Source organism: Coenobita brevimanus, chromosome 46, assembly GCF_032717465.1.
Source record: "Coenobita brevimanus isolate Jiangsu-jjx chromosome 46, ASM3271746v2, whole genome shotgun sequence".
NCBI classification, from domain to species: domain Eukaryota; kingdom Metazoa; phylum Arthropoda; class Malacostraca; order Decapoda; family Coenobitidae; genus Coenobita; species Coenobita brevimanus.
This window is the reverse complement of record NC_136999.1, coordinates 10,177,619-10,194,826: the sequence shown is the minus strand read 5'-3', so window position 1 is coordinate 10,194,826 and position 17,208 is coordinate 10,177,619. Positions and strand designations below refer to the sequence as shown.

The 17,208-nt window shown below is 42.0% G+C and overlaps 1 protein-coding gene across 1 annotated transcript in view; it reads left to right on the top strand.

Moving 5' to 3' along the window:
- Positions 1-16,287, top strand: part of p130CAS (Serine_rich_CAS and FAT-like_CAS_C domain-containing protein p130CAS) — a 52,949-nt gene extending 36,662 nt beyond the window's left edge. The window contains exons 4-5 of the mRNA XM_080271616.1: positions 10,924-11,050; positions 13,951-16,287. Coding sequence (XP_080127742.1) covers positions 10,924-11,050; positions 13,951-15,974 — 2,151 coding nt within the window. The 3' untranslated portion in view covers positions 15,975-16,287. The remainder of the gene's footprint in view (positions 1-10,923; positions 11,051-13,950) is intronic.
- The last annotated feature ends 921 nt before the right edge of the window (positions 16,288-17,208 follow it).

Genomic DNA, 17,208 nt, shown 5'->3' with positions numbered 1-17,208 from the left:
AATGAATGGATGAGCAATAGGGGCGTGGAAGAAGTTGAGTGGCGGAAGAGAGAGTTATATGTGGAAAGGAAGAGAGAGGTGAAAAGATTAGTAAGAGAGAGTAAGAAGAGAGTGATTGAGGAATTTGGAAGGAATTTGAGTGTAAAGTGGAGGGACTGTAAGAAGATGTTCTGGAGAGAAGTGAAAAGAGTAAGACAGGGTGAAAGTGAAGTTAGCAGGGGAGTGAAAGATAAAAATGGTAGATTACGAGTGGAGAAGGGAGAAAAAGTGAGCAGATGGAGAGAACACTTTAAGGAATTGTTGAACGTAGAGGATGGAAGTAATGTGAGTATAAGTGGCTGGGGAATGGCTGGGAGAAGGAGGGAGGTGAGAAGACAGGAAGAAATCAGTAGGATAGAAGTTGTGGAAGCAATGAAGAAAGTTAAATCGGGGAAAGCCCCAGGAATTGATGGAGTGTGTGGTGAAATGCTGAAGCATGGAGGAGAGATAGTAGTAGAATGGATGTGGAAGATGTGCAGATTGGCCTGGGAGGAAGGTAAAGTCCCTGAGGATTGGAAGTCAGGTATAATTATTCCCTTGTACAAAGGAAAAGGGGAAAAAGAAGTGTGTGGTAATCATAGGGGCATTTGTCTTCTTTGTATAATAGGAAAAGTGTATGGTAGGATACTTATAGACAGAGTTAGAGAAAGAACAGAGAAATTAGTTGGAGAAGAACAGGGAGGCTTTAGGAAGGGAAGAGGTTGTGTAGATCAGATATTCATTCTTAGATCTTTAGTGGAAAAGTTTCTAGAGAAGGGAAAGAAGTTGTATGTGGCTTTCATGGATTTGCAGAAAGCATATGACAGGGTGGATAGACAAGGATTGTGGAAAGTGTTAAGAATATATGGAGTAGATGGGAAGTTGTTGAATGCTGTGAAGAGTATGTACGATGGTGCGAAGGCTGCAGTGCGTGTGGATGGTGAACTAAGTGAATTTTTCTCTTTGAAAGTTGGTTTGAAACAGGGATGTGTCATGTCTCCATGGTTGTTCAATCTGTACATGGATGGGGTAATAAAAGAGGTACAAGGTAGAGTAGTGGATGTTGGAGTGGCCCTGGTGAGAGAGGATAGTGTTTGGAAACTCCCTGTACTGTTGTTTGCAGATGATACTGTGTTGTTGAGGGAAGACGAAGGGGAGCTGCAAGGCTTGGTGGATGAGTTTGAGAGAGTGTGTAAGAAACGGAACCTAAAGGTGAATGTAGGGAAGAGTAAAGTGATGGTCTTTGAGAGAGGTGAAGTTAATGAATGTACAGCGAGGTTAGATGGTGAGGAATTGGAAAATGTGAGTACGTTTAAGTATTTAGGTAGTGTGATGAGTAAGGATGGAGGTTTGGAGGGTGACGTGCTTGAAAGGGTACAGCAGGGAAGAAAGGTTGCTGGTTCTTTGAAAGCAGTGATAAGAAACAGGGAAGTGAGCATGGAAGTGAAAAAGTTACTACATGACAGTATTGTGATACCAACTCTAACGTACGGAAGTAAAGCTTGGACATTGTTGGAAGGACACAAGAGTGAGAGCAGTGGAAATGAATTATTTAAGAGGAGCCTGTGGAGTCACGTGGAGAGACAGGCTGACGAATGAGGATATAAAGGAGCATTGTGGTGTGGATGTGGATGTGATAGGAAGCGTTATGAGGAACACACTGAGGTGGTTTGGCCATGTGGAGAGGATGGAGGGTGAAAGACTGACGATGAGAGTGTATGTGAGTGAGGTGGAGGGGGGAAGAGGGAGGGGGAGGCCAAGGATGAGATGGAGGGATGGGGTGGAGAGGTATATGAGAGAGGGGGGTGTGAGTTGGGAGCAGGGCAGTGAAATGGCGGGGGACAGGGCGACGTGGAGGCGGTTTGTTTGTGGCCACCCCAAACAGGATTGAGGCGTCTGGCAATAGATAGATAGATAGACAATAATGATAAAATATAGTAATAGGCATTGGTTGGCTACTGTTTACAAGCCAGTTGATACACCTTGTTGCAGGATATTACATAGAACTGCCGGCTACGTCATGTTTCAGTGCCGGATATTCCACAATTTTGCCGGATGTTGCATTAATAGAGCCAAGCCAGCAGTGCTGGATATTGCAGTGACGGGTAATTGAGAGTTTGCTGTACAATGAACAATGTCCGTTAAATGGGGCGCAGTGGGTTGCAATTCACGTGTTTCATGCCCATTTTTTCCAGCTTGTCCTGAAATTGCCCTCTTTCCTGAAATTGCCCTCTCCCCATCATGATCGCTGAGTTGCAGTAACTGACTGTTGTAATACTGTACTAGTCATGAAGTGTTATGACAAGGATGTGAAATTGCAAAGAGGCAAAGTTTTGGACCAAGTTTGTGTAAAATTGGTATAGTTTTTTCACTTTTAGTATTAGAATATGCTTTTGTGCTAATTTATTTTCAAACATGTGCTTGAAATCCCACCTCAAGTGGGGGCTGTCAGATATAATGGATTATTGGCTTTATTGGATCAGGCTTCCCCCCAATTAGTCTGTTATAGCAAGGGTCTGCTGTAACTGACTCAGACTGAACAAATTAAAGGTTAAGTATGGAGATAAATTTGTTCATGAAGTCATATTGTACTGGCATCACTTCGGCATATATAACATTCCCAGTACCTTCATCTGCCTGAATATTGGGATATTTTTTGAGCTGTAGCATCAAAAACAGGAATAAAAAAATCAAAACAACACTTAGAGCTATCTTAACATCATGCATCTGAAAGAGATCCTATTATTGGCATCCAAAATAGAAGTTCTGTGAAAAAAATTTCCTTGATTAGATAATGGAGATTGTTCCTATCTGTGAAAAAAATTTCCTTGATTAGATAATGGAGATTGTTCCTAACCCTTTCAGTTCAAGTCTCACTCCTAAATTTAATAAAAGTATGTCACCAACCTAACATACCTAGACTGAGCTTCATAGTCACAAGCTCTCCATTGACTTTGCACAAATGACCTCAACACCCCATGTAAAAGTGATTTAATTATTTGAGGATTGTTTTGCATGAGAGACCAGGTAAATGGAAACTGTGTGCACAAACTCTCGGTAATAGGAAAGTTGACTGTACTTCATTTATGCTCATTATAACACTCTAAGCACTTGCAGATGTGTTGGGCTACTTTTATGACCTCTGATTCTACCCCCCCCCCCTGGGGATAGGGTTTTTTTTTCAAGAATACTCCCCCAGTATCCCTGCTTGTCGTAAAAGGCGACTAAAAGGGTTGGCGGAGGGTTAGTGCCCCTCCCCGGAAAACAACTAACTAAAAAAACAAACAAAAGAAGCCTCGGACAAGGACTGACCAAATGATGACGACCCAGGACCGGACAAAGAACTTGGTAATGGGTACATGGAATGTAAGAGGAGCGAATGATGAGGTGAAAGAGAGAGAGATTGTCCAGGTGCTTGAGGGTGCGAAAGTGGATGTATGTGGAATAACTGAAACCAAATGGAGAGGAGAAAGTGTGAGAGAATGGGAGTATGAATGGGGTATATGTGCAGGAGTAGGTGAGAATGAGAGGGCAAAGGAAGGAGTATGTATAGTTGTGAGTAAAAGATGGAAGAAGAGCATAAGACAGTATGGATCAGTTGGGTCAAGCATAAGACAGTATGGATCAGTTGGGTCAAGGATTGTGTGGGTAAAGTTGAAAGTTGGAATACAAATGTGGGCGATTGTGTGTGTGTATGCGCCAACGCAAGATCGTGCTAGAAGAGTGAGAGAAGAGTTCTGGACAAATGTAGAAGTGTTCATGGAAAAGTTTGGAAGGAATGAGAGTGTGTTTTTGATTGGTGATATGAATGGTAAAGTTGGGAATGTGAAGGTGGATGGAATAGTTGGTGAGTGGGGTGTGCCTGCTGAGATAGATGAGAATGGCAGTGCGTTAGTGGACATTTGTGCTGGGAGGGGGTTGGTGATAGCCAATACCGTCTTCAGGCATAAAATGATCCACAGGTATACATGGCAAGTGATGAGAAGGGTGGGTGGTGAACTGAATGAAAGGAAGGCAATGATTGATTATGTGTGTGTGGATGAAAGGATGCGAAGATGTGTAATGGATGCAAGAGCTTATAGAGGTTGGGGGAGTGGACTTTCTGACCACTACTTGGTGGTTGTCAGAATTAGGATTCAAGTAAGATGGAGGAACAGAAGAAGGGGAAGACGAGAGGAAGGAGTAGTTGCAAGGAGAATGGAAAGGTTACAAGAGGATGAGAAAAAGGCAGAGTATAAGAGAGAAGTGGAGGAACGATTGGGCAAATATGAATTGAAGCAGATGGGAGACGTGGAAGGTATGTGTAGGATATTTACAGAAGAAATATGTGCAGCATGTGATGTGGTGTGTGGAAGGAAGAGAAGACAGAGGGGGATGCAAGGAACAGCTTGGTGGACTGAAGAGGTGAGACAGGCTGTGGCACAAAAGAAGAAAGCATACAATGAATGGATGAGAAATAGGGGCGTGGAAGAAGTTGAGAGGCGGAAGAGAGAGTTATATGTAGAAAGAAAGAGAGAGGTGAAAAGATTAGTAAGGGAGAGTAAGAAGAGAGTGGATGAGGAATTTGGAAGGAATTTGAGTGTAAAGTGGAGGGACTGTAAGAAAATGTTCTGGAAAGAGGTGAAAAGAGTAAGACAGGGTGGAAGTGAAGTTAGCAGGGGAGTGAAAGATAAAAATGGTAGATTACTAGTGGAGAAGAGAGAAAAAGTGAGCAGATGGAGAGAACACTTTAAGGAATTGTTGAACATAGAGGATGGAAGTAATGCGAGTATAAGTGGCTGGGGAATGGCTGGGAGAAGGAGGGAGGTGAGAAAACAGGAAGAAATCAGTAGGATAGAAGTTGTGGAAGCAATGAAGAAAGTTAAATTGGGGAAGGCCCCAGGTATTGATGGAGTGTGTGGTGAAATGCTGAAGCATGGGGGAGAGATAGTAGTAGAATGGATGTGGAAGATGTGCAGATTGGCCTGGGAGGAAGGTAGAGTCCCGGAGGATTGGAAGTCAGGTATAAGTATTCCCTTGTACAAAGGAAAAGAGGAAAAAGAAGTGTGTGGTAATCATAGGGGCATTTGTCTTCTTAGTATAATAGGAAAAGTGTATGGTAGGATACTTATTGACAGAGTTAGAGAAAGAACAGAGAAATTAGTTGGGGAAGAACAGGGAGGCTTTAGGAAGGGAAGGGGTTGTGTAGATCAGATATTCATTCTTAGATCTTTAGTGGAAAAGTTTCTAGAGAAGGGAAAGAAGTTGTATGCGGCTTTCATGGATTTGGAGAAAGCATATGACAAGGTGGATAGACAAGGATTGTGGAAAGTGTTAAGAATATATGGAGTAGATGGGAAGTTGTTGAATGCTGTAAAGAGTATGAACGATGGTGTGAAGGCTGCAGTGCGTGTGGATGGTGAACTTAGTGAATTTTTCTCTTTGAAAGTTGGGTTGAAACAGGGATGTGTCATGTCTCCATGGTTGTTCAATCTGTACATGGATGGGGTAATAAAAGAGTTACAAGGTAAGGTAGTGGATGTTGGAGTGGCCCTGGTGAGAGAGGATAGTGTTTGGAAACTCCCTGTACTGTTGTTTGCAGATGATACTGTGTTGTTGAGTGAAGACAAAGGGGAGCTGCAAGGCTTGGTGGATGAGTTTGGGAGAGTGTGTAAGAAACGGAATCTAAAGGTGAATGTAGGGAAGAGTAAAGTGATGATCTTTGAGAGAGGTGAAGTCAGTGAATGTACAGCGAGGTTGGATGGTGAGGAATTGGAAAATGTGAGTACGTTTAAGTACTTGGGTAATGTGATGAGTAAGGATGGAGGTTTGGAGGGTGAAGTGCTTGAAAGGGTACAGCAGGGAAGAAAGGTTGCTGGTTCTTTGAAAGCAGTGAAAAGAAACAGGGAAGTGAGCATGGAAGTGAAAAAGTTACTACATGACAGTATTGTGATACCAATTCTAACGTATGGAAGTGAAGCATGGACGTTGTTGGAAGGACACAAGTCAAGAGTGAGAGCAGTGGAAATGATTTATTTAAGAGGAGCCTGTGGAGTCACATGGAGAGACAGGCTGACGAATGAGGATATAAAGGAGCGTTGTGGTGTGGATGTGGATGTGATAGGAAGCGTTATGAGGAACACACTGAGGTGGTTTGGCCAAGTGGAGAGGATGGAGGGTGAAAGACTGACAAAGAGAGTGTATGTGAGTGAGGTGGAGGGGGGAAGAGGGAGGGGGAGGCCGAGGATGAGATGGAGGGATGGGGTGGAGCGATATATGAGAGAGGGGTGTGTGAGTTGGGAGCAGGGCAGTGAAATGGCGAGGGACAGGGCGACTTGGAGGCGATTTGTTTGTGGCCACCCCAAACGGGATTGAGGCGTCTGGCAATAGATAGATAGATAGATTCTTGACTCTTAAGATCAATTTTGTTTTCATTATCCTAGTTCTGTTTATCAGTTTATAGCCAGATGTTTTAATACCAGAAGGGGAAGCCACAAAAAACTCACCTTCATGTCAGCTTGTCGTCTGTCATCAGACTACCCTTGCTTCAACTCTCACCCTCCCTTTCTATTAAACCTCCCCACCCCATTCCTCCAACTTATTCTTGATCTCCTCCTCCTCCTTGCCATCTCCACAGTCTTGTAGTCAGTCTCTCATGCCCCATTAACTGTATTACAATACATTATTACTGGTTACTATACATGTAGTAGGCGTAATGTGGCACACAAATCATGGAGAAAAGATAATGATAATTATGATGATAATATTGTGGTAGATGAGGGCATTAACCATCCACTCACTCGATGTAGTGCTGCTCTCAGATGTCTGCCCTTTCCTCTTCTCCATCCTTCTTTCCCTCCATGCTCTTCTCTGTTTTTTTCCTTCATTCTCTCCTTGTCCTTCTGCCTATCGGTAACTTTACACTCCCTCTTCAGTCTTTCTTTCCTTCATTCTTTCCTCTTCCTTCTGCCTGTGGGTGATTTTACACTGAATGACAAGCCAAATGGTTTCCTGTACACCAGGAAACCTTTTACTATGCTGGGTGGTAACCATATAACCAAATTTTGGCACCTGGTGGTTTAGTGGGCAATTACGGCGCCCCAATCTGATTGAGCCGGTGAAGATGTATATCCAAGGGATGGTTGGGGTTTATTGCTCACGTAATGCCATTCAGGGATGAGTGAGGCTGGTCACTCTCATCTTAAATGCCAGGACCAACTTGCTTAGCCACGGGCTCCTACGCTCCTCATGGGGCAACGTTGGATTAGATGATGACAATGATAAAAATGTAAGAACTCATGACAGTGACTCAAGAGTCATAGCACTGCTTTACATTGAGCAGTTTCTTATCCAAATATACAGTGACCCCAGCTTTTTTTTTTTTTCTTTCTTCTTCCATGAAACATGTTTACACAGTCGTAAAAGTCTCTACCTCAAGTCAATTCACACAATCCTGCCCACAATTTGCACATCTGTACATCTCGATGACATGTTATTCATGATTTTGCCATGTAAAAGGGTATTTTTTGAGCTTTAAAGTGACCAAGGAGTGAAATATGTGAAAAGTGTGTATCAGCTGATGCTTGGTAATCACCACCACACCAAAACAAAACATAAGTATCCTAAATATGGTCTGTACATTTCTGTAGTAAACAACAGTTAATAGTTTTTTAGCTCTATAATGCAGCAGTTGCATGAGATGTGTGAAAATTGAGTGAAATGTGGTGGGGACATTTTTCATGAGAGCCCAGAAGGGGACTGTGGGAAAATTTTTGCATTTTCTTAGATCCATTAGCTAAATAAACATTGGTTCTTATGGAATATTTCACATGATCCTCTCTGCATTTTTGAAAAATGATAACATAAGCTATGCAAAATGATGGTGTCAAATATATAGGAAAACATAGGCAGTGTCTTGCTGTTGCAACCTTCCATCTGACCAAGCACATACCCCCCAGCTCCCTGCACAGCTAACCAAGCACATAATGACCCCCCCCCCCCCCCGGTATAACACAGAGGCATTAAAACATTAAAATTTCAGTAATTTATCTACGGTAATAATGAAGTTATGAGCAGATTTGATGAAATTATGGCTCTTGCCTTTTTCATTTAGGCTGCCATTTTTCATGATTACGTAATAGATACAGTCATGAAACTTCATACATAATTAGTTATTCATAGAATCATGTATCATGTATGGTACAGTTTCTGCTTCCCAGGTGTAATAGTTGCAAAGTTTTGATAGAAAAATCTATCTGTCTATCTATCTATCTGTTGCCAGACGCCTCAATCCCGTTTGGGGTGGCCACAAACAAATCGCCTCCACGTCGCCCTGTCCCCCGCCATTTCATTGCCCTCACAACTCACACCCCCCTCTCGTATATACCTCTCCACCCCATCCCTCAATCTCATCCTCGGCCTCTCCCTCCCTCTTCCCCCCTCCACCTCACTCACATACACTTCCTTCGTCAGTCTCTCACCCTCCATCCTCTCCACATGGCCAAACCACCTCAGTATGTTCCTCATAACGCTTCCTATCACATCCACATCCACACCGCAACGCTCCTTTATATCCTCATTCGTCAGCCTGTCTCTCCATGTGACTCCACAGGCTCCTCTTAAATAACTCATTTCCACTGCTCTCACTCTTGACTTTGTCCTTCCAACAACGTCCAAGCTTCACTTCCATACGTTAGAGTTGGTATCACAATACTGTCATGTAGTAACTTTTTCACTTCCATGCTCACTTCCCTGTTTCTTATCACTGCTTTCAAAGAACCAGCAACCTTTCTTCCCTGCTGTACCCTTTCATGCACTTCACCCTCCAAACCTCCATCCTTACTCATCACATTACCCAAGTACTTAAACGTACTCACATTTTCCAATTCCTCACCATCCAACCTCGCTGTTCATTCACTGACTTCACCTCTCTCAAAGACCATCACTTTACTCTTCCCTACATTCACCTGTAGATTCCGTTTCTTACACACTCTCCCAAACTCATCCACCAAGCCTTGCAGCTCCCCTTCGTCTTCACTCAACAACACAGTATCATCTGCAAACAACAGTACAGGGAGTTTCCAAACACTATCCCCTCTCACCAGGGCCACTCCAACATAGAAAAATGCGTTTAAATAATCAGTTTTATGCATTTTGCAGCTTCATAACATTATATAATCTCCTTACATTCTAACTACCAAAAGGCACCAGGAAGCATATTAACACATATTCCTGGAGAGTTTGAAGCCTGTAGGCTACCTGTACTAGTTTCTGAGTCATAGCCTGGAAATGGAAAATTAGTTTTTAAACTTTTTCATTATTTTCAAAAAACTACTTAAGACACAGCATTCTGTCTATCAAAATGCACCAGTTGATTATAAGACTCATAACTATGTGAAATTTCATGACTGTGTTGTGAATACTTTCTAAGTTCTGCCTTCCGCTTCCTTGCATAGGGATGCATTGAAATCTCTGGGGGAAAAAGATTATATTTTTTTCTTACTAAAAAAAATTTAAAAAAAATCTTTGTAAGACACAGCTTTTAACCTATCAAAAGGCACTAGTTCATTATAAGACACAAAATTGTGTGAAAGTTCATAACTCTTTAGTTAATACTTTCTGAGATTTGCCCAGGAAATTAAATCTCAATGCCACCTTGAAGGGAGAAACCTGTACTGTACATTGGTTACCAGATTTTGACAACAAGGGATAACTTTTACCTGGTTGTGGTGTAGTGGAATGCTGCCTGGCTAACACCTGAGATTTCCGGCATATTGTCAATATGTTAGATGAAATTTGAAATGGCCACCTGTTCTTGTTGATCCCAGTGATAACAGTACCCTCCTGTGACTTTGTTAGGTGGAGGGTAAAAATGTATACAGGTATATCCTATGGTACAAAAATTCTGCATGAGTCTAAATGTGTTGTAAACTTAAGTTACAGTACAGGTATTTATACTGTATATTCTTTGTGATTCAGATATTTTTTATGAGTATTTTATTAGTTACAGTGGAAATTAACAATGAAGTGAATTGCATTATAGGTGTATCTGATGTTAGTACAGTGCACCCACACACTATGCGAGTTTATGGACGGCAGAAACCTTCACATTCTACGAGTTTGCATTGTGTGAACCAAAGAGCTTATGGGGAAAATGGTATATGATGGACAGCCCACCCAGGGCTTGGTCTTTGGGTCCCCTTCCAGCCTACTCTACTCTGCCAATACTTTGTCTGATAGTACTTCTAGTTGGACCAATATATAAAACAACAAATAGAACACCATGTATGTTTATTTAAGTGACTTCTGGGCTTATTAAGAAGGGAGGGGGGTGGGTATCCGAGGCTCAGGGCATCTACTCTTGCCCCTTGGGGCGAGGCACCCCGTTGTCACCCTCACTGTCACTGCTGAGGTCTCCTGGAGGTGCCATAAAGCCTTCAAAGTCAACAGCTGAGATCATGATGAACAGGTGGGTACTGTTGTGATGCTAAAATGGACCACAGGATGCGAGGTACAACATGTGTTCTTGTGGCAATATGGAAGAGAAGTGTCTGTTTACCCAGGAGAGACGATAGATGGTACAGTATGTAGATAGATGGCCAGCTGCCTGCAATTTTGAATCTGGCTCATTGCCAACCACCTGCCTTTGTGTGACTGACTTGCATTGTCCAACCCGACATTCGTAGTAATGGCAGGAAGTCCATTTTTGCCTTGGAATCATACTGCCAATTCACACATTGGGAAGTTTGATTCGCAGATTTCACATTCGATAAAAATAAGCATTTTCTGGGTTGACCTTGCATGGTAGATGATTGGCACTGTATGAGTTCGCATTGTGTGGGGGTACACTGTATGCAATTATTTGCAGTCCTGTTGAATACTGTACAGTACTATCAGAATTTTCTTAATGTAATTTTGTTGTTCCAGGTGGTGACACCACGACGAGTAGGAGATGTGTACACTTATGACACTCCCCGTACTCTCACGCACAACCAGCAGGCAGCACAGTTTGACTACGATATCCCTCCTACCAAGCATGCCCCTCATGACAGTGGTAGGATTCTGTTACTTGCCCAAATAATGAAGTACTCAAATGCTTGTAGATCGTTCAGTATTGTATACAGATTTGTACTGATTTCAGCATTAACTGCTAATGCTTCCTAGGCTACAGAAGTGTTTCATTTTTTAAGTCAAATTTTCTGATAACCCTTCGGAGTGTTGCGATAGTCAGTGAACACAGAAAAAAGATACTGTAAAAATACAGTTTTATATTAAAGACAGTATGGATCAGTTGGGTCAAAGATTGTGTGGGTAAAGTTGAAAGTTGGAATACAAATGTGGGCGATTGTGTGTGTGTATGCGCCAATGCAAGATCGTGCTAGAAGAGTGAGAGAAGAGTTCTGGACAAATGTGGAAGCGTGCATGGAAAAGTTTGGAAGGAATGAGAGAGTGTTTTTGATTGGTGATATGAATGGTAAAGTTGGGAATGTGAAGGTGGATGGAATAGTTGGTGAGTGGGGTGTGCCTGCTGCGATAGATGAGAATGGCAGTGCGTTAGTGGACATTTGTGCTGGGAGGGGGTTGGTGATAGCCAAAGAAGTTGTATGCGGCTTTCATGGATTTGGAGAAAGCATATGACAAGGTGGATAGACAAGGATTGTGGAAAGTATTAAGAATATATGGAGTAGATGGGAAGTTGTTGAATGCTGTGAAGAGTATGTACGATGGTGCGAAGGCTGCAGTGCGTGTGGATGGTGAACTAAGTGAATTTTTCTCTTTGAAAGTTGGGTTGAAACAGGGATGTGTCATGTCTCCATGGTTGTTCAATCTGTACATGGATGGGGTAATAAAAGAGGTACAAGGTAGGGTAGTGGATGTTGGAGTGGCCCTGGTGAGAGAGGATAGTGTTTGGAAACTCCCTGTACTGTTGTTTGCAGATGATACTGTGTTGTTGAGTGAAGACGAAGGGGAGCTGCAAGGCTTGGTGGATGAGTTTGGAAGAGTGTGTAAGAAACGGAATCTACAGGTGAATGTAGGGAAGAGTAAAGTGATGGTCTTTGAGAGAGGTGAAGTCAGTGAATGTACAGCGAGGTTGGATGGTGAGGAACAGTGAATGTACAGTGAGGTTGGATGGTGAGGAATTGGAAAATGTGAGTACATTTAAGTACTTGGGTAGTGTGATGAGTAAGGATGGAGGTTTGAAGGGTGAAGTGCATGAAATGGTACAGCAGGGAAGAAAGGTTGCTGGTTCTTTGAAAGCAGTGATAAGAAACAGGGAAGTGAGCATGGAAGTGAAAAAGTTACTACATGACAGTATTGTGATGCCAACTCTAACGTATGGAAGTGAAGCTTGGACGTTGTTGGAAGGACACACGTCAAGAGTGAGAGCAGTGGAAATGATTTATTTAAGAGGAGCCTGTGGAGTCACATGGAGAGACAGGCTGATGAATGAGGATATAAAGTAGCGTTGTGGTGTGGATGTAGATGTGATAGGAAGCGTTATGAGGAACACACTGAGGTGGTTTGACCATGTGGAGAGGATGGAGGGTGAAAGACTGACGAAGAGAGTGTATGTGAGTGAGGTGGAGGGGGGAAGAGGGAGGGGGAGGCCAAGGATGAGATGGAGGGATGGGTTGGAGAGGTATATGAGAGAGGAGGGTGTGAGTTGGGAGCAGGGCAGTGAAATGGCGGGGGACAGGACGACTTGGAGACGATCTGTTTGTGGCCACCCCAAACGGGATTGAGGCGTCTGGCAATAGATAGATAGAAAGGCTTTGCTTATGGGGTGTAGCCAAGAATTCTGAACACCATCAATTCACTTATGTAGTGCTGCTTTCAGGTGTCTGCCCTTTCCTCTCTTCCATCCTTCTTTCCTTCCATCCTCTTCTTTCTTTCCTTCATTCTTTCCTCATCCTTCTGCCTTTGTGTGACTTTACACTCCCTCTTCTGTCTTTCTTTCCTTCATTCTTTCCTTGTCCTTCTGCCTGTGAGTGACTCTACATTGAGGGACAAGCCAAATGGTTTCCTGTACACCAGGAAACCATTTACTATGCTGGGTGGTAACCATATAACCAAATTTTGGCCCCTGGTGGTTTGATGGGTAATTAAGGTGCTCCAATCAGATTGAGCTGGTGAAGGTTTTTATCCAGGGGTGGTTGAGGTTTATTGCTCACGTAATGCCACTCAAGGATGAGTGAAGCTGGTCGCATTCATCTTAAATGTCAGGACCAACTTGCCTAGCCCCGGGCTCCTATGCTCCTCATGTGGCAGTGTAGGACTGGATGATGGATGGATATATATATATATATATATATATATATATATATATATATATATATATATATATACATATATATATATATATATATATATATATATATATATATATATACATATATATATATGTATATATATACAGTATATATATATATATATACAGTATATATATATATATATATATATATATATATATATATGTATAGTCTGCTTGACTAGCAGTGGCTGAGTGGTCAGCGTCACTGGCTGTGAAGCAACCGACCTGTTAGCACCAGGGTTCAGATCCAGGTGCCAGCAGCTGGTAGCACTCATCTCAGGTGTCCATCCACCCTTTATGATTGGTGGGTTACATGAGTATTTAGGGTAACACCTTAGGGAAGTAACTGTGGTAACCTGGATGATGCATTGACCTTGAATCCCATGGTACAGTATTATGTGAAAAACCTGCCACAAGTTCAAGACCTAAGTTACAGAGATGAGCACCATGGCTAAGTGCCTGAGGTGTCTTTCTCCTTTACCCTACGTACCTTACTGTTCTTGGTACTATTGTTATTCCAGATTTTGCATTTGCTTTTTTTTTTTTTTTTTTTTTTTTTTTTTTTTTTTGAGAGAGAGAGAGAGAGAGAGAGATATGGGATTAGAAGGATGATGTATTCAGGTGGCTGTTTTACCTTCCAGGTGGAGCACGTTTATCCCGAAGCAGCAGCCTTCGCTATGACTCCCCACGACCCCATGTACGCTCCTCACTTGATCAGTATGACATTCCACGCTCCCAGTATGATTCACCAAAGGTACGGCCATTGTATGACTCTCCAAAGTCTCAGCAACATTATGACTCACCAAGGTCTCATCAGGACAGTCACCGTATGGGCTCTGGACCACGTAGCCTTATCAAAGGTGTTCGTGGAGGTGCCCCACCCACTATGCAACCTGCAAGTGACAGTAACCAAGAATATGATGTGCCAAGGCCTACCAATAGCAACCAGGAAGCTCACTTTGACCTGCACCCAAGCGATCGTTCTAGTGGTGTGTCTGTCATGTCTTGCGATTCTTCTCAACTATCCACCTCTTCCTCTGCCTCATCCCTGGCTGCCTCTGAATCACCTTCTCTGTCATCACTGGGTGGTTCTTCTAATCGCTCCAGCTTGGAGTCACATGATGTCTATGATATTCCACCTGAGCCACGCAAAGTAGGAGGATCTCAGCGGCCCAAGTTACCTCCACGGGAGTCAAAAGATTCTCGAGATGCATATGATGTCCCACGTTCTATCATGGCAGTTGGGGGTGAAACATATGATACGCCACCCTCAAGAACACCTCGTTCTCTCGCCATGCGTGTTGGAGGTGAGGGAGTGTATGATGTGCCACCACAGGTTTGCAGGGATGTTCGTCAGCCAGACTGCACTGATTCAGCACCAAATCGCCTCTCCTCAGGATCAGACTCATCTGGTGGGGAAGTAGAGCTTAATTTTGGGAAAGAGTTGCACTTGGAATATGATTCTGCTCTAGATACTCTAACAAAGCTCCAACAAGAAGTATATGGAGCAATAGAAAAGCTGACTATTGTGCATCAAAATGTCACTTGGAGAGGACGTGAAACTGTAGAAGAGCGTGAGGAGGATCTAAAGATTGTTGTGTTCAGGTTAAACAAGTCGGTACATGAGCTTCTTGATTTTGGCAGAGGCTCAGCTGCCACAGCTGCTCGACATGGTGAAAGAGGAGTTGCCAGACGATTGCAGCATCTAACAGAGCCTGTAGCCAAGTCATTGTCTGTCATTGAAGATTGCCTTTCTAGGTTGCAGGGTGGTGCATGGAGACAAGCATTAACTTGTGGCACTACTCCAGAAAATCTTAACTTTTTAGCTGTTACTACACGCTCATTGGTAGAAGATGTTCGCATTCTTGCTTCCACTATCCACGCAAAAGCTTCGTACATATTTAAAAAGTCTCCTGCTTTTGATGTAACGGCGAGCTCCAGACAGCAAACTACTGATGATGATGAGAAAACCCCTGTTCAAGAACGTCCTTTGCCAGATCTTCCTCAGAAATCTCTTGAAAATATGTATGAAAATGATGCAAGAACCTGGTTAGAAGATTATGATTATGTGAACCTGGAAACTCGTGAAAGCATGGAGCGAGAACATGAGGACATTAAGAAAGAGTTACCAGCAGAACTTAGAAAATCATTTGATAACTTGGTAAAACAGTCACAGCTGATTGTGGACAGCGATCATGAAAAGGCACTTCGTAAATTTGATTCCACCAGTACTGTAACAGAGAAAAGAAGTGGAAATGTTTTAGATCCAAATGATAGGCAGGTTATCAATTTTTATGGTAATCAAGCAGAGGTACATCTGCAACACCTGAATACAGCCATTGATGCTTTCCTGCTCACCATAGAAAACAATCAGCCTCCAAAAGTTTTCATTGCTCATTCTAAATTTGTAATTTTAAATGCTCATAAACTGGTGTACATTGGGGACACCGTTCACCGCAATGTCGTCAATGCAGATGTGCGGACACGGGTGTTGAATTGCTCTAATGCCCTGTGTGATGCCATGAAGAACACAGTCTCGGCAGCCAAAACAGCTGCACTTCAGTTTCCCTCTGTGGTAGCAGTTCAAGCAATGGTTGATGCATTTGTCTCTGTCTCCCACTTAGCCAATAACCTTAAGCAAGCAGTCTCAGTAAACAATGTGTGATGACAGCAGTGAGTCCAGTACTTTTGTAACAAAGCTCAGAATTGGCTACGCCAAGTCATATCCATAATTGTAGAGATCGTATAGCATTAGAAACCAGACAGTTTGGCCAGTTTGGTCGTAAATTCACCTGGTTTGCTTCATCTTGTGCTGTATACATGAGTTATTTAAGCTGGAGTAGAAACTGAAGAAATTATTGTAGCTTCTGCAAACAATAGCTGTCATATGAGCACTGTTAGATTGTGCAGGCTGGAATTTGACAATGTAGAACCAAAAATTATAATTTTCAGTCTGTTATACAGTACTGAGTGGTCTCACAAAGAAACATAAATATATATAAAAAGAAAAAAATGCTAGGCAATCCATCACATGAGTCATTGGAAATATGGATATGCCAGCCAGTCCTTTCATTGGTGCTATTCTTGATTATAAAAGAGGAGCTTCTATCAGCCAATGGCTATTTCTCACTTTTTTTAAAATAATATATTTTTTTTATCCTGAACATTTCATTATTATCTTTATCATCAGCTACAAGTACGTAGTAAAGACACTGATGTTAAATAGATCCTTATCATGGATACAATTAAAATTGTTTTAATTTAATTTAAGTTTAATTTTGTTAAAGTTTATTACACAAGACATTCTGGTAACTGTATATATATCATATCCAGGTTTTATTTATTTTATCAATATTGCTTAATAACATATATAATTTCTAAGTTTTTATGTGTGTGTCCAGTACATTGATTGGGTTATTGTTATTGGATAGAATGGCTGCAACTGGAAGTCATTTTTAATGGTTATTTTTTCACTTCTGAAATACTTTACGAGGTACTCTCAGTAATTTTTAGTATTATTACTGTGAACATCATTATGAATTGTCTCTTATATGCATTCCTCTTCCAGAATCCCCTGACAGTAAGTACAGTAGTATGTTGTATTATAGCATGGGTTGGGGAACTTTTTTTAGGTTATTACCCTAAGATTTATTTGAGTAAAATGAAATTACCTCCAGACTTCAAAGTAAACAAAAACAAGCCAATTTGCTCCTCAAATTGTTGCATATGGTACCATATATGGTATATAGTAGTATAGAGAATATAGTATATTGCAAATGGTTTTACATCTTGTTCACTAAAACGCGTCATTTATGTGAAAAATCAGTAATATACTGCACACATTACCTCTCATACCGCACGCATTACTACTAAAATTTTTAGATTTATCTCTTTTGGGG